General features: G+C 43.6%; 1 protein-coding gene across 1 annotated transcript in view; it reads left to right on the top strand.

Moving 5' to 3' along the window:
- The window catches only part of LOC147711708 (heparan-alpha-glucosaminide N-acetyltransferase-like), a 1,547,073-nt gene that overhangs the window by 191,650 nt on the left and 1,330,387 nt on the right, over nucleotides 1-25,036 (top strand). Inside the window, exon 3 of the mRNA XM_086920225.1 lies at nucleotides 130-269. Coding sequence (XP_086776351.1) covers nucleotides 130-269 — 140 coding nt within the window. The remainder of the gene's footprint in view (nucleotides 1-129; nucleotides 270-25,036) is intronic.

The raw sequence follows: 25,036 nt of genomic DNA, 5'->3' as shown, positions 1-25,036 counted from the left end.
AGGGGTAGCAAAGGAAAAGCTGAGAGGAGTAACTCCTACCCCGGCTAACCCCAATTGATGTCCATAAACCTTACTTTGCCGTCTTCAAGTATACCCTGAAACTGATACAATTTGTATTTTTCTCCACAGTGTCTCTACCAGTTGTTGGTGTCTTTGGAGCCCAGGGATGCGAGTGGCACTGCCAATGCCAGTGTAGCAGTCAGTACGCGTTTCACCCTGACACTACAGGTCTTTGCGGGCATGAACACCACCACCACCCCTGTATGTAGGTAAGAACGTACACTTCGGTGCCAGGGCCACCTATGTGAATGAGCCCAATGAGGGCTTTGCCAAGCAGTATGCACCCTTTTTTTCCTTTTTCAATACTTTGTTTTAGGTGGCCCATATGCCAATGGATCTTACTTACTCAACAATAGCCTTGTAAGTGTTATCTTGCAGCTTTGGGCTTGCACTGGGGTAACATAGTGCATAGTAGGAAGGAAGTGGGTTCTAAATAAAACAAATGGAGCTTCATTTATAATTCGAGGGTAACAGAAAATATTTTAGTTTCTGGAGGAAGTGCTGAGTATTTAATGGAATCAATCTAGGGAATTTCTGCTCGCATATTATGCCTTTTGGAGGAGCTGATTTCACCACTGGAGTTTATGGTAGACTTAACAATTTCCAGAATACGGAGAATGTTTCATTAATGCTCAACGCTAAATCAGTGATGTATTTTCTGCCAGTCGGATTTAACAAAATGCACAATGTGTGATCTTGGTCCACCATGCTATCACTCACTCTATAGATTATCTACCGATAAATTATGAGATGTTCTTGTGGGTTCATCCTGTAGAGTTGAAGATGGTTTTTGTTAATTTTTATTATCTGAGCCGATCCATACAGCCCAGGCATTGAACTGGAGGTGCCCTTTAGTGTGATATTATGACCAAGCCCTTAAAGTGAGACCAGGGTCCAGTTCTCAGTTTGGGACTGGAATCTGTGTCTCAGTGTGAGACTGAAACCCCAGCCACACTGTAAAGCTGAAACCCATCCTTCAGTGTGAGACCGGAGACCATCCATTAGTGTCAGATTGATGGCAAGTCCTCAGTGTTGTTTTGGAGCTCAGACCTCAGTTTAAGGTGTTAAAATATTGGTTTTCTTGGATAGATTTTTATCTGCTCCTACCTGTGTGACTGGGGTAAAATCTGTGATATGAGTGTCGAGCTCTTGTCTTCCACATGTGATTGAAGCCAAGTTCAAAGTGTGAGATTCCAGCGTAGTCATCAGTGTGAGTTACGAGCCTGGTACCCACAGTGTGAGAAGAGTCAGATTTTAGTCTGAGTGTGGAATTAAGTGCACAGTGTGGGCTCAGAGCCCCTGTCCTCAGTGTGGCATTGGAGACCATCCCTCAGTGCCCACTTTGATCCTGGTTCTCACTCAATGGGGCATATTCGCGAGGACTTATCGCTGAGTTATTGGCCCTTTATCGCAGCCAAAGTGGCGATAAACTTATAGCCCCATTCACAAGCTGGTGTTAACATCCGATGTCACCAGTTTACCTGTGATAGCAGCCGCAAAAAACATCACCACAGATGAACACGGCAACTAACGCTAATGAGATGCAGAGTAGGAGTTCCCGTGCAAAATGCAGCGAAAACACCACTTCGCAACATTTCCAACGGCCAGTCAGATCGGCGATAAAATCCCAAAACAGGTGATAAGGCAAATTAGCAGCAGGGATTTAACACCTGCTCTTACCTGGTGTAACGTCGGACGACAACCTGCATCACAAAAGGGAGCCCAGCCAAGAGTCACACCTGAAGAACAACAGATGCCATGGAGCCAACGACCATGCAGCTCGGACACCCAAGAGGCCCACAACTACCAGGCCCGGACTGGCCATAGCGGGCTCCGGGCAATCCCCCGGTGCGCCGCACGGGTAGGGGCCGGGTTTGGGCCCCTGGGGGCCGATTTTGTTACAGGGCCATTTTTGCAGAAACGCTGCAAAATCGGCCCTGTAACAAAATTGGCCGAAAACCGGCCCCGGCAAAGAGCTCGGCGGCATCCCCAACCCTGGGGGGAGGGGAGGGGGGCGCCTGAGCTCTTTGCCAGGGCCGGTTTTGGTTCCCAGTCCAGCCCTGACAACACCCACCGCCAAAGATATGTTACAGCAACTATACAAAATCATGAACAAAACAATTCGCCTTATGTCGCACAATTACAACACTTAACATTCATGTGTGGTCAGAAAAAGGAGAATCACTCATTCATCTTTGAATTACCAAACAAAACATTTTCTTCAAATTAAACTCAAAACAACTACTTGTAAGAGTCATGGCGGGTCTTCTCTAGACGATCTGTAAGTCACAGCCTGCAAGACAAAATTCAAGATAAGAAGGTGCGTCATGCGCTCATCAAAGGACAGAGAGAGAGAAAGAGCGGGAGAGAGAGAGAAATGAAAAGAAAGAGAGAGCGAGAGAGAAAAAGAGAGAAAGAGAGTGGGAGAGAGTGAGAGATAGTGAGAGAGAGAGAGAGAGAGAGAGAGAGAGAAAGAGAAAGAGAGAAAGAGAAAGAGAGAAAGAGAGAGAAAGAGAGGGAGAAAGAGAAAGAGAGAGAGACAATGAAAGGAAGAGAGGCAGAGAGAGTGCTGACACTGCAGACCCAGGCCTCACTGCTCACCTGCTCACCTGCTGCCACAGGTGTGTCTCCAACCATATGCAGGTATACACTGCAGCCCACCAGGTCCCTTGTCAGATTTAAGAATGGCAGAGTTTGTACATTTGCACACGCCATCATAGTTTGCCCGCCCGCACCTGTGCACACAGGCTGCTGCACCCCAGCCTTTCCCGCTGCCCAGCGGTGAGTGCCCGCCCCTGCATACCCAGGCCTCACTGCTCACCTTCCTCCACCGGCGTGTCTCCAAGTGGGCCCACTATGTGCCGGTGCAAGCTCCAAGCCCGGGGCCTCAACCTTGGCAGCCTCCACATCATGCAGCCCCACACCATGGGAAACCAGGTCACACACTTGACTTTTGGGTCTTGATTTCGTAATGGCAGAGATCATATCAGTGCACACGGTATCATCGCAGGCTGCACACCCGCTCAGCCCTTTAGGTGCCACTAACTCTGTGAACCGCGAGGCAACGCCAGCTGGCTCAGGCCTACACTGTGGTCCAGCAGGGCTCACCCATTCCGGACCGTTCCGTTCCATTCCGGACCGCCAGGATGGCGCATCATCGCAGACTGCACACCCGCTCAGCACTTAAGATTTGCTCCTACCTCAGTGCACCGAGAGTCACCGCCCCGTGGCGGTAGGCCCGTGCCTGCCGCTGTGTATCTGGTGCCACCAAGTATGTGCAACGCAAGTCATGGACCCTCTATGATTGAGTATCGTGGTGCGGACGCCATCATTTCCTTAAAGGAAAACGGGATGCAGTTCATAAAGAAAAAATAAAAGTTTTCTTTTCATTGTTTAAGAGCAGGCAGTGGTCCAGGGGACCACTGCCTTCTCTTAAAAAATGTTTTTACAAACATTCACAAAGGGGAAACGGTCCTTTGGGGTCCCTTTCCCGTTTGTGAATAGGTTACCATCTACTTGATGTAGGCAGTAAAATGTGAGTGTTTCACGACTGCATTTCAGTGGCAAACCATTCACACATATTACTGTGATTCAGTATTAGGAAGGGACACCCTAAACACGCCCCTTCCTAATATTGAATCACAAACCCATTTTGTGATTTGGTAATATGTTACCGAAACACAAAATTGGGCTTTGTATGTAGAAAAATGCTTTTTCCAGTTGCAAATGGCCAGGCTTTGCGAATTGAGCCATTTGTGACCTAATAAAACCATTGTAGATCTTGTCCTTCGTTAACACTCCTGATATTGCCAAAGCACATCCCATAGTTTCCCAGATTCATGCCTGAGTAGCTCAGCTAGTACAGAGTTCTGTCTTTTCATTCTGGGACTTGTAGTCCCTTAGCCTAGTATAAACTCTGAACTCAAAATCCCAGAATGCAAATAAAAAACCTGGCCTGGCTGGGCTACTCACGCATGAATCCGGAAGCTTGGGAGCTCTGCACAAAGACAACAGGAAAGGCAGCAAAAACACGCTTTCCTTAAAACAAATGGATCTACAACTTTTTTTTAAATAAATCTAAATACAGAAAAGAGGAGGCACCCATCAAGTTAACATAAGTTTGCCACAACAATATTTGTCATAAAGTTCCCAACTGTACATTTGAAGGAAAATGCAAGTCATTGAGGTGTTTCATGACCGCATATAGGGCTAAGGCCTACAGATGAGTTCCTTCATAAGGTCATGGAACTCCGACGTGACTTGCAATATCCTTTTAATGTTTGTCAGAGGATGTTTTATTCCTTACAGAAGATGGTTACAACCAGTCACGGCCGGAGCACGTAGGAGTGGTGGGGCATTGTGGCAGGGTAGTGGGGGGCGAGTCAACATACGACGACGGGTGAGAATACAATTTAAAAAAAAGAAAAATGCGTACCTTGCACTCGCCACATTCCTGAAAGTGTTTTTCAAAAAAATTATTTTATTCTCCCTTGACGTCGTATGTCAAGTCCCCCCACCCCACCGCTCTTACCTGCACCGGCCGCGGCTCGTTACAACATTTTTCTTCCCACAAATGATCTAAATCCTAGAGATCTTGGTCATTTATATGAAAGAGATAGTATGGTTGCAGGTATGAAGAATAAAAGTAGAATATGTTGGGAAAAATTAAACACACCAAAAAGGATAGAGTAATTTGTTACAAAAACAATATTAGAATAGGGATCATTTAAGTCCACATAAAAAATCCTATAGCTCAGAATGTGTAGAAACATAACGAAGGATTCTATATTTCTTATAACGACTTATAGGGTGAAAAAAATGAATATGTTGTTATAAATAGTTCCTTTCTGCTGCTCTCTGTTTATTTACAAAATAGATCAGAAGATTTTTTCTGAAACCACAGCTGTAATTATCAGTCACAGCCGGTGCAGGTAAGCGCCGTGGGACGGGGGTAGTCAACAGGAGACGGTATAGGATTTATTTAATTTTCCCTATTCTGTCCTTTGTCGACTTTCCCCTTCGCACTTCACTGCCTGCCTGCCCCACCGAGCTTACTTGCACCGGCCGCCGCTGGTAAATATGCTTTGTAACCTTCTTTTCATATTGAGTGCTGATTCTGGCAGCAGGCCAGTCACGGCTGGTACAGGTAAGAGCGGTGAGGCGGGCAGGGGGTCAAAGTCGACAGACGATGGAATAGGTAAAATAAAATTAGAAAAGAAAAAAAAACACTTACCTTGCACCCACCAACGCAGTTAGAGCAAGGTAAGTGGTTTCATTTCTTTTTTTAATTTTATTTTCCTTATTCTGTCATCCTTCGACTTCCCCCCACCCTGCCCCGCCTCACTGCCTCACCTGTCTTTTCTGTACCGGCTGTTCCTGCAGCAGGCATTATGGCATCTCAAATCACAGGGGAGGAGCAATGCCATTTTGTTATTTCGTATTTCAAAGATGTCACAACTTAACTTACTAAGGAAATAACGAACTGGGTTTTATCCAGGGATTAAATGTTTGCTTACATTCAGAGACACTGAGGTTATACAATTGTATGGCTGTGGTGTTTTTCTCACAAACATATGATTACCACGTTTGCCACATAATCCATCATCTGCTGCAAACCTGCAGATTTTAACACCGAAAATTGTTTCTAGCTGAAAGGTTCAAAACTTACTAAAAACGCAGCAACATATTTTGCTGCACAGTGGAATACCCTTTACAAAGGTTGACTGGTCACCTTCCTATTTCTTATTGCTATATTTTGCTGTTAAACTGGTACTTTTGAGTTGCAACCAATACCCAGGCAGTGTTAACAAGTGCAAAGATGACAAAATAATGAAGTAATACTATATGTTCTGCATTTCACAGCATCATTTGTCTTTTCTTGCTCCAAAATCTACTCAACCCTGCCACATAATTTGGCCTTCCCCTTCCACATAATTCCAATGGCCCTGCTAATATTACATGCATCTTGTTGACAAAGAGTAATGTCTTGAGCCAATATGTTTTTGTTGTAAATTTGATTTGTTGAGAGAATTATTTACAGTAGTGTAGAAGGAGGTGGAGGAAGAAACAATTCGAGAGGAGAGCTCACTGGAGGAATGTCTTCCACCATAGCTATCCTGAGGTGGAGGAATGTCTACTTCCACATCTAGTAGAATTCAGCATTTCTCCACTGCAGTGGTAGGATTTTCCACTCCCTTCAATTCTAAATATTAGTAACAACTTCTTTAAAAAAAAGTGCCACTTATCAGGGTCTAAGCCATAAATAAACAATTTTGACAGGATTGAAGCCTGAGTTGCCTTGCTTGGACTTAAACATGTGATCTTCAGATTGTTTCAAGTGTGGCCACCAAGCAACAACTCACGAAGCAATATTGATGAATTTAAGATTCACTTTTTTGTGCTATAACCAGTGGAACACCGCTGCACACATTTCAGCTATCAAAGCACAAAGGACAAATAATAGCACAGCTCCAGATCTAGCAAGGGCCGCCCACAGATAACACAATCTGCACTTGTGCTATGAAAGGTTGGTCTGCGTGACGTTCAACACTATGGTGTAAGAAGGCAAACCAGCAGTGTCAAGGGTAAGATTTGTACTCAAGGTACGCTCTCCAGTACAAATTCGTACATATAGACCACTGAACAGATTTCAGATGTGTACCATTTGTGATTTAGTGTAAAGCTCACGTTACACATACGTGTGTCAGGTGATACACTGCTTGATCCCTTGCACCTGGTTACTCTAGGCGTTAGGTTATGGGGTAAAGTCAGGTCATGCTGATTTAGTGATCTAGCTTTGTGCCAAAACCAGGGTCACTGGAATTATGCGATTGTGTGGCTGTGGCTATTTTTGCATAATTATAGATTAGCCACATAATTCGTCATATGCTGCAGCATCTGCAGATGTGAACAAAAAGAATGTTTTTCCTCGCGCAAACGCTTCAAAACTTTCTCAAAAGGCAGCGGCACGTGTTGCCACGCAATGGAAGGCCCTTTGCAAAGGTTGACCTGTCGCCTTCCTGTTACTTATTGCTATATTTGGGAGTTAAACTGGTGCTAATGACGTGCAACAGGACTCGAGTCGGGGTACCACGCGGGTGGACGGCGTCCCCCCACTTATTTTATAGGGTGGACGCCGTCCCCCCTGCCAAGCCGCTGGACTTCACCTTTTTGGCCTCTCCGAGACAAGATCGGAGCCACCTTTCGTGACGTCACTTCCTGACGTGACGTCACTTCCGGTGACAGCGTCCCCCCACTTCTTTTTTTACGACTTGTGCCCTGGGTGCAACCAATGCCCAGACAGTGTTACCAAGTTTAAAAATGACAAAATAATGAAGTACCACTTTCACAAAATGTGCTCCATTACGCCACACAATTTGCCGCATAATTTGCCTTTCCTTGTCACATAATTTGCTCAACCCTGCCACATAATTTGTCCCTCTCCTGCCTCATAATTCCAGTGGCACTGGCCAAAGCCAATGGAGTTTTGACCCAGGTACGTACTTTTGCATCAATTAAAAGGGGGTTGTCCATAAATTGTTTTGGCACTGCACGAGGGTCCATTTTCGGCTCAAAATAGCTTTTGCATCGCGTTGCAGGACTTAGGCAGCTGCTAATGATTTAGTAGATCTGGACCTAAGCTTTATCCTTGAAAGAAATTCTGTCACCATGAAGGTTATGCTGCCGCTTGGAGGGAACGTGAAGGTCAGACGCCTGCCCATCCTTTGAGAAACAGAGTCTGGATTGATAAGGGAGAAAGTGGTATCCCTGATTAATTAGCCAAGGGCCAGCGAGAGCACGGTTTATCGCAGGTGAACCATCAGGCGAGGCTTCATCGCCGATCGATCACGGTGGAGATAATAGCAAATGAGAATAGGAAGGGGGACAAAGGAACAACTGGCCGAAATGGAAGTGCAAAAATAAATCACCAAATAATTTAATCCACGTGCGTGCTTTCGGCTCATATCAACAATCCTAAATTTCCTTTGCACAGGGCTTGAAATGTTCCTTTAGGGGTCACCTGAAATTGAACTGTAAAAGCATTAATTTAGAAATTGGCTGGGCCCACCCCCTGGGCTAGCAGCCCGGGAAACCCACACATCATCGCCCAATCAATCCAGCGGCCCCTCGCCAGCCAAAACAGCTATTGATTTTTTTCTTATCCCCCTTCCTCCCCTTCAAATAAAAAATCGGTCTCTAAACTGATCGCGTAATATATCTTCCCATGGCGAAATCAATAACCAGAGCAGCAGAAACAAGAAATATGATCCAGACCCCGGGCACTGCTGGACAGCGATAGATCAACGCGGCCTGCAGTGTGCAGCAGCGGACAGCAGGTGGCAATGTTGGTCCAGCATGGGAGTGACTGGATACGCCAGGAAAAAACCTTTTACTGACTGAATAAGTGCTATTTTAACTAGATTACTGTAAATGGGACGCGGCGCGCACATAAGTCTATACAAGCCCTGTTTGTTTTATTGCACAGAAAATTTCCGAGCGGAATACATTAGAAAGGTTGTCAGACCAGACTCCTGAGAGAAAACCTGTCGTCAGGGTGTGAATATATATACGGCGTACTCTTGTGCGGCTCTTCTTTACTTAAATAATGGTTTCAGGTTTCCTTTGCTTTAGTAGGCGGACTGAAAAACTCCAAGATACAAAAAAGGGAGACAGCTAGCCTTATGGGGAGCCTTACAACGCCATGGTTGGCGGTTTAGGAGTTGTTATTTTTTCTCGGGAGATGGACTTGAACTAAGGGCCATCTTTGTCAGAAATTCAATCAAAGTGACTGCGCTGCGTGAAAAGGAAGGGTCAGGGATAGGGTTGTTCCGTAATTTCCATTATATGGAGATTTTCTGTCTTTTCCTAGAGCTGGTGCACTTTTGGCTGCCTAGTGCCAATGCAGGCACCCTTGCATCATGTTGCAAGGGTGCCTGTGTGGGTTGCAGCCAAGATTGTTTTTGTGTAGGAAGGGACACCTTCTTGCGTAAAAAAAAATCTTCAGAAACCATGAAACAAAAAAGGGCAAAAGTATAAGCACCCATTCATGTACTTCAAGGTACTGCGTCAAATGCCTGTTTACTCAGTTTCAGTACTTCTGCTGAAATGGGACTATCTGCGAACAACATGAATGTTCATCACCAAGTAGTAAATCATTCCAGACGTTGTTTCATGCATTGGGAAATCTTAAGAACATGAAACTGCAACTGCATATCAATTAGGGTGTTCCTACTGTAGCTCAAAGACATAGACAAATTGCATTTCATCTAAAAGAAGATGTAGAGAAAGAGCTTGAAGCATTACTAAAGTATAATATCATTGAGCGATCTATTGTCCAACTCCGTGGGTTTCACCCATAGTTGTAGTGCCTAAAAATGACAGAGAAGGAGCTGTACACATCTTTGTTGATAGGGGTCAAGCCAACAAGGCAACTGAAAGAGAACAACACATTGCTAAAATGATCATGCAGGTGAATGGTGCTAATGACTTCTCTCGCCTTCATCTGAACAAGGGTATCATGAATTAAAACTCGAAGAAATAGCAGGTACATTACCACCTTTTCTACCCTTATTGGTTTGTTCCGATGTAAATGATTAAGTTTTGGTCATCAGCTGCCGACATTTTCCAAGATGTCATTTGATGTATCATATAACCTATCCTGAATGCTTTAAATTACAGTGATGATATATTAGTTTTAGGGGTTACACAAAAGGAACATGATAAATGATGGGGAAATACTGGCACCCTCCCAGGAGCAAATGAATGAAACTCACCAGACATAGCAGGTTTTCTCAGAAACCGAGTGAAATGTATTTATTGGTAGCAAATGCCTGTATCATGGATAATTAGCAAGGAAGAAGTCAGGTCTCCAGCCTTAGGGGCTCTCAGACTGCTTCTTCCCAGAGTGACAGGCTTCTAGGTGCTATATACAGTTAGAAATGCCATGTCAGCAGAACTATATTAAGGCACCAAGCCAAATATGGCTAACATGGATGTGCAATGTCTGCACCATGCAAATTATAAACAGCCAGATATGGGCAGACCAGAAAGGCTGTCTCAGCACTGTGTAAGCAACTCACACAACCAGATTAAGAAATATCATGTAGTCAGGACAGGCAAAGTGACCTCTAAGGGGGTACAGAATAGCTTGTTGAAGCTTGTTCAGTCAAGGTCAAATAGGAAGCCCTTTGGAGCTCCAAGCCTCATGTTAATGTGATATATCTAAGCATGATATCTTTTGAAGTGCATACACATGGATTTATATATGATATTCATATATGTTTTACAACAATCCTCCCTTTTGGAAAGACCTATCAAACATTGGTGTAAAACCAATATATATCTATATATATATATCTATCTATATCTATATCTATATATATATCTATATATATATATATATATATATATATATATCTATGAAGAAAACATCAGTTACATATCTTTGAATGGCATTACACAGTGTTTGCATAAAATGCATATATTGTCACATTGATACATCCTGATGAGATCATTATTACATCAGCAGGCTGTTGTGATACCGGCTGCAATAAATATTGTTTGCTCTATGCAATGCATAAGGCTACAGTGTCACTAAGTCACTCAGTTCCCGGGCACTTTCAGCAAGTGTCAGTAATTTAAAGTCACGCAGTGAGTGGTCATCTCCTTTTCCTCCTGGTTCGCAGTTGTCTTGTTCAGGGGCGGTTTCACAGACCTGCTCTGCGTTGTCCTCTTCAGTCTCACAAGTGTGTTGTTTACTTGCTGATGCAGGTTTAACTTTGAATGCTGAGAACTGTGAGTTCTACACAACAAAACTCAAATTCTTTGACCATATCTTTTCTGATGGGGGTATGACGCCAGATCCAGCTAAACCATGTTTGTTCATTCCTTGGTATGGCCACTTAATGTTCCCGATACATGTGTGACTTTGCCACAGTGAGTGCTCCTTTAAGAGACAACAAAAATAAATGTTTCATTTTACTGGTCACATGAATGTTAACACAGTTTTAAGATAATCAATCATGCAATTGAGGATGCCATTGAAATGGCCATCATTACTCCAAAACTTTATACAGAGGTTGTTGCTGACACCAGCCTGGTAGGATTGGGTGCGATCCTCGCCCAACATTGTGAGCACCCAAATGCTCGAAGGCATATTGTGGCTTATGCAAGCAGAAAATTATCACCAACTGAATGCACCTATTCGCAATCAGAGAAAGAAAGCTTAGTATTGGTGTGGGCTTGTGAACATGTCCACATATTCCTATATGGAAAACCTTGCATTTGTGTACCGGATCATCAAGTATTGCTTACCATTTTTGGCAATCCACAAGCAAAGATGTCCCCTAGAATTAAACATTGGGGTTTGCGACTACTATCATGCATTGACCAGGGAAAGATCAAAACCCTGCTGACTGCTTTTCATGAGTGCCAGTACAGTGCCCTGATAAACCTTCCAAAGTGGCCAAAGACTACAATACCTTCATCATAAGGTCCAATACACCTGAAGCCATTTCATTAGAACAAATCATTACTGCAACGAGTAAAGATAGTGACATACTAATGCTAAAAAACTTTATTGCACATTAATCTTAGAAAGATCACATTCGACCTCTCACACATGACAACCAATATCAAAAGTTCAAAATGTGAAAGATTAAATGTCCATTACTCAAGAAGGCACTGTCTTACGAGGTGGCATTTCTCCCACCCGGAGGGAGCACCTATTATTTCTACTCTCTCTGAGCTTGAGCAATTTTTTATGTTTCTCTGCTGATCAAAAAACTACTCCCAGCAGATGGGAGCCTTTTAAAAGCTCCTTCCTGCTCAGAGCGGACTTGGTGTTGCTCCTGTTTGATGGGAGATAAAAAAAAATGTCCCGCCAAGGGCGAGCAGACATAGGTTTCCCTTCCCGTCCCAGTCCGGGCATGGAAACTGTTATGAACTGGGAGTAGGCTCCTGGGACATAGTTCATGAGCTGTTTCTGAGAGATGGGCCACACGGGGCCAACAATGTCTAACGAAGGGGGGCCCACATGGCCCCACTTCCTTTTACTTAATTTTATGGCCCAGGGGGATGGGGTCTCTGGGGCATTTAATGGCTCGACAAGGGGGAGGGTGTGGCACCACTCTCCTTAAAAAAATACACCTGGCCCCTTGAGATGGGGTCCTTAGAGCCAAAAGCATCCCTAGGAGGGGGGCTGCATGCCCCCTTACCCCTCAAAAGAGCACTGGAGGATGGGTTCGCTGGGGCCGAAAATGGCAGAGGCAGGAGTGTGAGGTGCCCCCCCCCCCAAAAAAAAGTCACTGGACTCCGGGGGGATGTGGATCCCAAGTACAAAATTGGCCTGGAAAGGGAGGGTTACGAGCACCCATGATTCCCAAAATTATTAACAACCCTTTCCCCATCTGGCCCACCGCAAGGGATTTTTAAAAAACAAGCACAAGAGACGGTATACAACGTTTACAACGCGAGCGTTACAACGAAGTACCATTACCACGCGGTTATAACAACAAAAGTTGTTACAACGAATTGCGCTGGGTGGCGCTCAAGGATAATAAATCATTTAATTTACTATCCCAACACCTTCCCTACTATCCACGGGGACTGGTGTTGGAATAGTAAATTATATTTCTTAAATTTGCGCCCCCCCCCCAACGCAAGTCGTTGTAACGACTTGCGTTGTTAAAACCGCATTGTAATGGTACGCGTGGTAATGGTGCGCGTGATAGTGACATACATCCCAAGAGACTGCACTTAAAAAAAACGTTTGCTTAGGATTCACTGCAAAATTAGGAAAAAACATTTTTGGACCTAGGCCTAGGGGGTCAGGGTATTCTGACCCAGCCCCCTTGTGTTCTTTTATTTTGTTTTCTTTAGGACTCGGGACCGAGTCCCAAGTACTAATGGGCATATTATCAAGAACGGCGTTAACGTTATAGTTATAATGGGCTTGATAATACGCCGTAGAGAATTCCAATAGAAGCCCATGTTAACACCAGAACCTGGGTTTCTATGGGAATTAACAAGGGCATGTTATCAAGCCCATTATCGCTGCTTTAGCGGCAGTTTTCTGCCGCTAAAGCAGCGATAATGTTACCGCCGTTTCTTGATAATATGCCCCTAAGATGGCTGCCATCACTTCCTGGTTGAGGTGGTGGCAGCCAATCAGATCTCAGTAGGAGGTCTGTCGAGATCCTCAGAGGCTCCGTGACACTAGCTATAAAAAGCGTTAGAGCATTAATTCCTCAATAACTACTCAATGAATTTACTCAAAAATACAAAAGGCACTCTTTCTGAACTAATATCTAAGTTTTTGCCAAATTTAATGTGAATCCACTCATCGGTTTAGGCTGTAGCTGTGTCTTAAGTTCCTATGGGAAAATGAATGGGCAAAACATGTTTTGGGACCCCCCCTTTTTTCTCTGGCCCTATTCCTGGGACACTGCTGGTTCCTGGCTGGGAGAGTGTGGTTATTTCCTGCACACCTGCTCCTGGACAGAAAACACTGCTTTGCTCCTACCAAGACGGGAGCACTGAAAAAGTGCTGCTCCCGTCCCAGTGGGTGCAAAGTGAAAGAGTGCTGGCTGGGGAACCGTCATGAGCTGCGGGGACGTTGATGCTCCCCCGATTCCCCCAGCGCCTCAGGAACCTATGGTGCCCGAGTAGGCACCTCCTTGAAAATAGTGATTCTCACATCATATTTCAATGAAGCATTATCTAAAAAAAAAAACGTAAAATGTTTTTGAGTCTTTTTATTTAACACATTTCAGCCAACAAACTGCAGCCATACAACCACCAACCACAAGAGGTCCCTGCACTTTAGAGGAAGAGCGTACAGCTCCAGCTTAGATTGCTTTAAAAATGATGGTAAGCTCTCCAGGGGTAATGGATTCAATGACCCAGGAGACTTACTGGTTCATTTTCTTTTTTATGTTGGTGGGATGCTGCTGCTTTCTCAGCAGCGCTCCACAATATTAAAAACATTGTTAGTGGTACTTATGCCCCTTTTAAGGGCACCACCAGGATCCACAAAATATGAGTTAAGACCCATTGCAGGACAACCGTCTCACGGCAGTGAATAATTAATGAGCAGCTGCTGCCACACATTCATTAATCTTTCTTTTCCTTTTTTAATTTTTGTGTGTGTCCCAGCACCCACACTTTCAAAAATGTATTTTTATAAGTAAGGAGCAGAATTGGAACCCCAAGTCCCCTACTGCCCCTGTGGCCCTTTTAGATCTCTAGCCACCATAGTGGTGTGAGCTGGCCATTTTTAAATTATATTATTAAAGATTGGGATGTGTGCATAGATAAAATAAACATTTGTGTGTGTATCTGTACAAAGAAAAACATTTGAGGTGAGCAGATTCAGAGTGTTTCTGTTGTTGTGGGGCGCTCAGTTTAGGAGCTGCTCTCCACCTAAACTTGGAAACTACACAGCGTTCTCTACTTCCTTTTTATGCATAATTTATGCGGCACTCTAAGCTTGAAAGATTATTGTTTTGATATATATATATATATATCAAAACAATACTCTTTCAAGCTTAGAGTATATATATATTATTTGAGAATTCTTTTCGGCCACATCATCAAATTGAGATAGGAGCACTTTGCTCTCATTGCTGTTTTGCCCTTTTCAAGTTGGTATTTTATACAACCTGTTATGATCATTTTAATAGTTGTTACCATGCCATTTTGTTTACTTTTTCCTTTCATCCCTGTTTTTATGGGTGATTGAGCTTTTAAAACACTTTATATTGCAACACCTACTTTTGGCGCGTCATGTGACCAAGCTCCACCTGCGGAGCGAAACGCGTCGAGGAGAGCACCCGCTCTGCGATTGCTGATATTAAAATCACCACTGCTAACACGACTGACGGTGTGATGGTGCTTCATTACAAAAGCTTGAATTTTTTATTAGGAGAAGAGGTAACCGCCTGTTTTAGTCCACGCTGACAGCGGCCAGAATTGCTTTGATATATATATATATATCCACAGTACTTCACCACCACAATCCCCCGGAAGGACAAAGACAGACCCAGGTATTGGTGCATTCAAGATTTTATTTTTAGATGCCCTGCACCACCGCCATTATGTGTTTCAGCCTCGCAGAGGCCTTGATCTCATGATACGCCAATGGAGAGTTTTGTCTACTATTTAAAGTGCTAGTGCTTAACACACATGATAACACATCCACAGGTAATCATAGACATAAACAACCTATTGTCATTAGTACAGGCTGTTGCGATGCAATAAATGCCAGGGTGCTTTACAGTACAATGATTAATATAATGGTGCAAATAACACAAACACAATAGATATTTACAAATAAATAAATACACATCTAGAGCACAACTATAGTATAGATAAAATTTGATATTAATGCTGAAAAACAGAGCTATAAATTCATATATTAAAAACCAATGTGAATGACCCAAATATTTAGCAGCAAAGGTGCACTTTTAAACCTCACAGTCAAAGATTAAAAATTGGTCACTATATGAAGCTCTATTACACGTAACTAAAATCAAGCTCGAATACTGATTCATATTGGTTACAGCAAAATAGTCATGACAAAATGATTGTGTTGCAAAAATATATATAAACGTCCTGCCCATATATATATATATATATATATATATATATATATATATATATATATATATATATATATGTACGCTCATGGGGAGGTCCAACTAGAGAACTGCAGCCGAACACAGGTGAGCTGTTCCCCAAACAGATTTTTATTAAAGGTACAGGCAGTCACGCTCTCCGGTACATTAAAAGCATATGTCCACAGTCCCAACGCGTTTCGAGTTTGCCTCTTCTTCCTGGGGCACTGCAGTCATCACACGCATATTTCGCTCCATCTCCAAATTAAAGCCATGATGAATGCCATGAATTAGCGAATCTGCTGCTTTCTGGGAGATGAAGTTTCAGTTTATATCCTGGATGGATGCGTGCTGAAATAAATGCCAGGTAAAGCCCCTCTTGGGCCCCAGAGTGCCGGCTGCCTTTATCCAACACCTGTGCTCCACAACGTGGCCCCCTATTCTTTGTGGGGTGGTGCTAGTTCGGCGGCAGGACGGCCGGCAAATGTGTACGCTCATGGGGAGGTCCAACTAGAGAACTGCAGCCGAACACAGGTGAGCTGTTCCCCAAACAGATTTTTATTAAAGGTACAGGCAGTCACGCTCTCCGGTACATTAAAAGCATATGTCCACAGTCCCAACGCGTTTCGAGTTTGCCTCTTCTTCCTGGGGCACTGCAGTCATCACACGCATATTTCGCTCCATCTCCAAATTAAAGCCATGATGAATGCCATGAATTAGCGAATCTGCTGCTTTCTGGGAGATGAAGTTTCAGTTTATATCCTGGATGGATGCGTGCTGAAATATATACTAGCAGCCCGTCCCGACCTTGTCCGGGAGCCTTCAGGCTTCCCCTACCCCCGCCTGCCCCGACATTGCCCAGCAGCCCGTGCCCCCGTCCGCCCCTTCCCCCGCCTGCCGCGACCCCCGCCTGCCCCGACCCTGCAGCAGCCCGTGCCCCCGCCCGCCCCGTACCCCACCTGCCCCGACCCTGCTCCTCGCCTCTCTGCTCCTCACCGCGGCCCGACACCTGCCTGCCCCGACATTGTCCCTGGATGCTTACCTGATCCGCTGCTTCTTAGTTTACCGCTCCTCGCCTCTCTGCTCCTCACCGCCCGTCCACCGCTGCTTCTCCCCCGTGCCATGTCCGCCTCTCCACTGCTCCCACCGCCGCTGGCCTCACGTCACCGCTCCTCCCCCGCGCCATGTCGCCGCTCCTCGGATGCCTCTCCTCCCCGTGGTGACGTGAGCACGCACGTCGCGGCCGGAGCTACTTTGGGGGGGACTACTTTTAAAAAATATATAAATATTGTAAATAACGTTTTATTTTTACATTTATATAGCCTATAACCATCTACACACCCTGACGATTTCAACAGTGTATCGGGTGTGTAGATTGGCACCGGGGAATTCCCGAGTTTACCCGCCTCAAAGCCTGAAAGTTCTAACTTTTTATAGTAGTATAGATATATGCAGCAATCACTCGCCCCAGCAACGCCAGCAATCCCCACTCCAACAGGATCCTGCCAGCAAGGAAACGAGAGCCGACCCAGGCTTTGTGGTGAATAAATATTATTTTATTTCAAAATCGCCACCAGCATAACGTTTCGGCCTACCCAGAGACCTTTGTCACATGACGCCATAGGAGGGGCATACCATTTTTATTATTATTATTATTATTCTGAGTTTTGTATAGCGCCTGGTTACCCATAGGCATCCCACATAAAGTGCAAGTGCAGTGGGATTTGCAACATGATTGGTCATTTGTTGTGATTGATTACATAGACACAAACAAAGTACTTTATAATGCTGCTGAATGCCCGTACCTGGCCTAACAAACAATAAACACATCAATTGTTCGGTCTATTTGCAAATCAAGGTAATAAATGGCAAACCATAAAATACAAACAACATTCGATCGCATTATATAGTTCATTTAGTATGAACAAAAACACGCCAGGGACCAGCACAGTGTCTAGCCCTCCAGCTTGGTACCTCATTTGGTGGCACCCTTATCTCTCCCTAATTCGTCTGGCCCTGTTGTGGAGCTAGCGAGTAGGAATAAAACCCAAGTGGGTACATTTTTGTGTCCATGTCTCATTACAGTCCCGATCGTTTCTATCGATGTCCTACTGTGGACCTCTTAATATTGGTGTCCCAGAACTATATATATGCAGAATCCTTTGTGAATAAACAAATGCTGTAGAGCCCAAAATCCTTTGTAAGCGTGGTTTTTATTTTTCCATATAGCAAAAATGCCTGCCGCATTAACAGTTACAATGTACTCCTACAAAGAATATCTTTTAAAGCTGTGCATCTTCTAAATGTAACTCTTGGATTGTCTCCAACATATTTACATAGTGTGTCATCTGTACCAAAACATCCCAGAATTTTCAGAGGCATCTTTTCACCTCCCAAGTTTAATTCATGAATAACGTAATGAATCTTATTGGTTCTTCTTTGTCCCCTACTACACTTTTAGTTTTTAACAGATCATCTCTTTTGACAGTTTTCACTTTATCGCATGCTTGTTTTATTGTTTTCTAAGAGTATCTCCTTTCCCTAAATCTTGTTTCCATTATCATAATTTCTTCATTGAAGGCTAGCTCAGGGCTACCATTTCTCCTTACCCTTAATAGCTCTCCATATGGTATACTGTTGATTAAGTTAATGAGTTTACAACTCTCTGCATGCAGTAAACTATTGCCAGCAGTTTTTTAATGAAACAATCTGCTCTCTAGTTGATTTCCACTCACTTTAACTTCTACATCCAAAAACTCAATAACATTCATGTTCAGGGTGCAAGTGAGATTTAGATTCAAATTGTTATCGTTTAGGGTCTCAATAAAACTTGTGGCTTCTTTTTCAGTCCCTTTCCAGATACAAAATACATCATTAATGTACCTTGCCCAGAGGACGACATGTTGGTCAAAGGCTTCAATGTTACTTGCCACCTACTCCTCCCACCAGCCAAGGTATAAACCTGCATAACTGGGGCGAAGCAGGTCCCCATTGCCGTTCCCTGGGTTTGGCAATAGATCACATGATCAAAAATAAAGAAAATTTTGTCAAACATGTATGCATCATGTTCAAAAGCATTTCAGTATGCATTAGATATGATATGGCACGACTCTTTAGGGAACAAACAACATGCTTCCATACCTAGATTGTGGGGTATACAGGTGTAAAAACTGTTGACATCTAATGTTTTTAATAGCACGTCATTTTGCCAAATTATGTTCTCAATTAATCTTAAGAAATCTCTCCTATTCTGTACATATGATGGTAGAGCTTGTACATACGGTCTTAAGAAGTAATCAATGTATTTTGAGGTGTTTTCTAATAAACGACCCATGGACGAAACACTTGGACTTCCCGGGGGGATTTGACTGCCTTTATGAATTTTAGGCAACATATACATTGCTGCTTACTTTGGAAACTCACAATTCAGAAATTGAAACTCATCATTAGTTAAGATGTTTTCTTTACTCCATTTAATGAGATTGACCTTATTCCTTTCACTGCTTTCCTCTTAGATTTTTCTGTCTGTTGTCACATAGATATTCTTATCATTCACTTGTCTTTTGCCCTCATTTAAATACATTTTTATCGGCCAGACAACTATATTTCTACTCTTATCAGATTTCTTAATCACTATCACTATATATATATATATATATATATATATATATATATATATATATATATATATATATATATATATATATATATATATATATATATATATATATATATATATATATATATATATATATATATATATATATATATATATATATATATATATATATATATATATATATATATATATATATCACAGAAACTCGAATCAAAATCACCAGCAATCCTCAAGGACACCACTGGAACAAGAGACAAGAGCCGACCCAGTTTACGCAGGTGAGAATTATTTTATTGTAATTTTCAGCAGCCTGCCAGCATAACGTTTTGGCCTGCCCAGAGGCCTTGATCACACAACGCCATTAGAGGAGCAGGCAATTTTTAAAGTGCAAGGTGCAAACAAATCTGTTACTTGATTGGCTAACATCATTACCAGCTGAATGGGCATGGGAAAAATACTAGTGGGATATAAAAAATGTTAAACACCACAAAATTATCAGTAAACAATGCACTTAAAATACGTTATTTAAAAGAAGAGCATAATTAAGGCAATCATTTAAAAAAATTAATAACGTATAAAATATCACAAAACATGAAGCAATGTGCAAAGATAATAAAACCCAATTGGGTTGATATTCTGTCAACATTCCTAATCCAAAGAATTAGCGACCCGCCAGCCCGTAAGGTAATAGTAATACAATCAAGATATACAATATGTGCAAAATGTGCAAAACTAAGTGCAAGAATGAATCCAAAAATTGTGAAAGAGCAAACTCTTATTAAAAATGCATAAAACAGATGTATTAAAACAAAACAGTACTGTGCAAAAGAGAGTGAGCTAACACGAGTTATTCCGCTAGTTGAGATGTTATAACACTGGGGACTTTTTCAAAAACATTAATTCATTTTAGTAAGGTGCTGCTTTTAAAGGGGGGTCTGTACACGAGAGACAGGTATAAAAAGCTTTGCTAGCATACAGGCCTAGAGGAGACTTACAATCTAGTTCCACAATATACCTTGTTTCTAGAGCTCTTAGAATGGCCTCCCGATTTCCTCCCCTTCTAAGGGGTGGAACTGCATCTATAACAAAGTATTGCAACAGCTGACTTTTGTCTCATGATGGTCTTTAAAGTGACTTGCGACCGGGTAGGCGGCGTCACTAGTGTTGATGGCCCTAATGTGCTGGAGTATCAGTTTTGAGCCTGCAACTTGGTACTCCCAACATATTGCAGGTCACACGGACATTCCAGCACATATACCGCGAACTCTGTCTTGCACGTCAGCTGTTTGTGGATGACACGGGGGATATCAGAGAAAGGTATAGTGTATTCTGTCCTGCTCACCCCGTGTTTGCAAGCTTTGCATGAAGAGCACTTTCTAAATCCCTTACTGGCCTGCAACCTAGTTGTATTTGTTGCCACCTCCGGGCTAGATTTGACCAGAGCATCGCTCATAGAGCGAGCTTTTCTGAAAGAAATTTCAGGCTTGGCTGACATCAGGGCTCCTATAACCGGATCATTATGAACCAAGTTCCAGTTCCTATTAAGGATTTTATGAAGAGCTTGGTGCTGTCTATTGTAAGTCAGTATAAGCCTGACAGGTTGTCTGGTCTTCTTGGGGTCTGCTAACTGGTTTTTTTTTGTAAAGCAGAGCCTCCTTTCTAGGGATAGAGTTTGCCTTCCGGATGGCAGTGTCCACTGCCATCTTTGTATAACATCTGGCCAAAAATCATGTTTTACTGGCCTCCTGAGCTAGCTTGCATTGCGCTTCAGTGCTGCAAATGTGTTTGATACGCAGCATTTCCCCATAGGGGATGGTGCGTATCAGATGCGCCGGGTGATGACTCTTGGCGTGCAGCACTGTGTTGCCTGCTGTTGGTTTTCTATAAAGTACCGTCTCTAGTTTGTTGTTGTTGACTACAACCTCCACATCCAAAAAACAGATATTGTCCTGGCTAATGTTGGAAGTAAAAGCAAGGTTAAATGCATTGTTGTTAATCAGTTCAATGAAGTCACTAGCCTGCTCTTTGGTACCCCGCCATATTAAAAATATATCATCGATATAGCGGTACCAGTGTACGACATGTTCAACAAAAATATCATGGTGAGTCCCATGGAGGACCTGCTCCTCTCAGTAGCCCACATGCAAACAGGCATAACTGGGAGAAAAGCAGGCCCCCATAGCAACACCCCTGATTTGCTGAAAATACTGGTTGTTGAACATGAAAAAGTTGTTGTGCAGGCAGTAAGAGATCATGGCCATCAGCATCTTATTGTGTTCTGCCACACAGATAGGTCTACATCCCATATAGAATTGTGTGGCCCTCAGCCCATCTATATGTTGGATACTGGTATATAGCGCTGATACATCCAGTGTGATTAACCAACATTGTGAATCCCATACTACACTGTCCAATTTCCTTAAAAAATCACCTGAATCCTGTACATGGGATGGCAAAGCGTTAACAAATTCTTGGAGGAAAGAGCCAATGTATATCGTTGAATTTTCCAACAGTCCACCACGTGATGAAATAATCGATCTCCAGGTTTTTTTTTCAAGATTTATGTGGACTTTGGGGATCAAGTAAAAGACAGGCATTACAGGGTGGTCCTTTTTGAGGAATCTGAACTCATCCTGGCTCAACAATCCTGTACTCCTCCAACCCTTCAGTAATGTCTGGTACTCCGCCTGAGCTTTTCTGACAGTATATACATCACATCGTTTGTAAAAGGGTACATCATTCAATTGGAGGTAAGCCTCCTCCAAATAGAGAGAACGCGGCCATAGAACAACATTACCCCCTTTATCGGCTTGGCGGATGATGATGTTGTTATCCACCTGTAATTTCTTGACCAAGTTAGTATAGCAGTTATTATGTGCCCAATACTTATGTTTCTCTCTTAGAGTTGTAGTATAGAGCTTCTTGATCCCTGCAATTGTCAGTTCATGGAAAATGTCAATGTTGTCAAGTAGCATTAGTGGAGTGAAGGTAGATTTGGGTTGAAAATTAGTGTAGCCCGGCCTGTCCAAAACCAAAGGCTCTTCCACAAATCCTGAGCTAGAACCTACATTGCGTAATGCTGTCCAATCTTGTAAAAGTTCTACATCGTTAACAACTAGGCCAGTGGACAAATCAGTAGATGTAGTCAAGTGTACTTTCGGCTAGAATTTGCTGCACAAAAAGTGTTTCTGTAACTTCAACTTACGGGTGTATTTGTAAAGATCAATCCTGGTCTTTGCGTAATCGAAGTCACTCGCCGGACTGTATGTTAGACCAAGCGACAAAGTTGTCAACTCAGCTGAAGTGAGAGCGAGCTTGGCGAGGTTAATAACAGAGGAGTCAACTGGAGTGAGGTTACTGATATTATTGGATGGGTTTATTTCCTTTGGTTCCATCTCTTGTTGGAATGATTTTTCTTCTTGGGTTTTTCTTGTGCGACCTGCTTTGCGTCGTTGTCGCCGCCTTTTGTTGTTCCTTTAATTACGCTCTGATTGGGTCTTCTGGGACGTAAGGTATCTCGTCTGTCTTGTCGCAAACGGTCTACCTCCTGTGCCAAGGAGAACCTGGTAAACCCCAATTGCGAATCATTCCTGGTTAATTCCGTATCTGACTCACTGTCAGGTACTGAGCTCACATCTGATGCAGATGACAGCAAGACAAGTCTGATGCTGGTATACCACCTGTATTAGCTGGGGCAGGGGGAGGAAGGCCTGCGGTGCATTTTGAAGCTTTGATGGCGTCAAATTTATTGGCAAACGTGAAAATGCGACCTTGTTGATAATCAATTTTTCCGCGTTGAAATTTGAACGCTTTCCGCTTTTTAAGGATTTCCTCCTCCTTGCGTAATCTGGCCAACATTTCACCCTTAAGTTTGGTAAACTCTTCCTCCGCTCCAATTTCTAATGTACTGATTTCTCTGTTTAACTCCTCTATTTGTTCCTGTAGCAGGGTACGGTCACTCTCTGCATATTTCACCAAGATAGTGACCAATTAACGGGAGGATTCTAGGTTACACTCCGCCCACTTGTTGAGCATGTTGGGGTCCGGTTGTTCGTAGCTGGGTGCCAGCATTATCCTTAATCCACGTGGGATTCGTCCCACCTCTAAATATCTGCTCAACGACCAGTACTCCTCCCACCATTTAGCCTGCTCTCTTTTCATCAGCTTCTCTAGTTTTTAAAAATGATCGCGGAGGTTCAAACCCCCCTCTCGCACAGTAACACTTTGTAGATTCACATTTGACTCTCCAGCTGGGGAGTCATCAAAGAGGTCAAGTGCTGCCTCCTCCCTACTCCTCAAAGCGTCTGCTGACATGGCGCTTAATGCAGAACATAAATGTTTGCTCACCAGGAAAGACGAACAGCTGCTGCTGTGGTCCTGTCCGTCGTCCGCGAACTCCTCCATTGGACATTCCACGTATCGCGCACCACCACCATAGCGAGTACCTCAGCTGGTGCCGGGACGTCCGTCTCGCAGCACCGGTATCGTTTTCGGCAGCAGTAACAAGCTTGAAGTATATATAAAACCTACTGGCGAGTTAGGACCTAGTTTCCTTAGGAAAATCATTTTTTGTTTTCTCAATATCTTTGGCGCCGGTTGACGAATCTTTGTGAAATTTTCGAAACTAGTGGCCCGCTACTATTCAATCCTGTCTTGAAAGTTTCGGGGTGATTTGACAAGTGGGGGCTTAGAAAAAAGGGGGTTCCCAAAACATGTTTTCCCCATGTAATTTTCCATTGGAAACTTTAAACACAGCTACAGCCCGAACTGCTGAACTGAATTACACCAAATTTAGCAAAAAGGTAGCCCTTGGTTCAGAAAGAGCCCTTTTTTTAAATGGTGTAAATCCATTCAGTAGTTCCTGAGAAATTAGAACAAGAAAAAGTTTCTATATCTGGGGACGCGGTGGAGTCTCAACCCCTTCCGAGCACGAGCTTCACTGTGATTCACTGCCAACACTCCAAACCAGGAAGTGTTGGCAGCCATCTTGTGACTCAGTAGAACAAGTCACAAGAAAACAGTAACATAAAGGTGAAAAAAAGAAAAGGGGGAGGGTAGAAACACCCTGACACCTTAGGCCTGCTCAGGAGGTCCCAAAAAAAGCATTAAAAAAATTAAAATTAGGAGAAAACCACACTGGGGTCGCAAATCCAGCTGAAATTGTTTTTAAAAATGAAGCGCTTCATTTAATTGAGGCCCCTGGGTAGGCCAGGTCCAGAGGGCATTGCAAAAAAATAATATGCGGGAGGGCACGCAGCCCCCCCCCCCCCCCAGGGCTTATTTAATTTGTGGGGATGCCCACCCCGGGACACTGCTGTTTGCTATGGCAGAGTGGGAGCCGTGCAGCTCCTACCCTGTCATAGCGAATATGCTTTGGATTTTGGAAGCGAGAGCAGGGAAACCTGCCCTCTCTTCCAAAATCCAAAGCAGATTGCTTTTCCACATGGGGAGCTGTATGTCAGCAGCTCCCCATTTGGAAAAGCAATGCCGGTGGGACCGTGGGGAATTGGGTTCCCCCTACGGTCCTCAATGGATAGGGCCGGCCCCGGGGCCAGAAGTGGCTCAGAAGGGGGGCCACGTGGCCCACTCCCAAAAATAAATTTAAAAAAGGATGGTGAGGCCCTGGGGGATAGGGTCCCCGGGTGCAGAAGTGGCCCAAGAGGGGAGCCCGTAGCCCCCTCCCCTCAAATGTTTTTTTTTACAAAATGTAAAAAGTAAAGGCCAGGCCCGGGGGATGGGTCCC

Source organism: Lissotriton vulgaris, chromosome 5 (genome assembly GCF_964263255.1).
Source record: "Lissotriton vulgaris chromosome 5, aLisVul1.2, whole genome shotgun sequence".
In the NCBI taxonomy this organism is placed as follows: domain Eukaryota; kingdom Metazoa; phylum Chordata; class Amphibia; order Caudata; family Salamandridae; genus Lissotriton; species Lissotriton vulgaris.
This window is presented reverse-complemented; position numbering and strand designations above follow the sequence as displayed.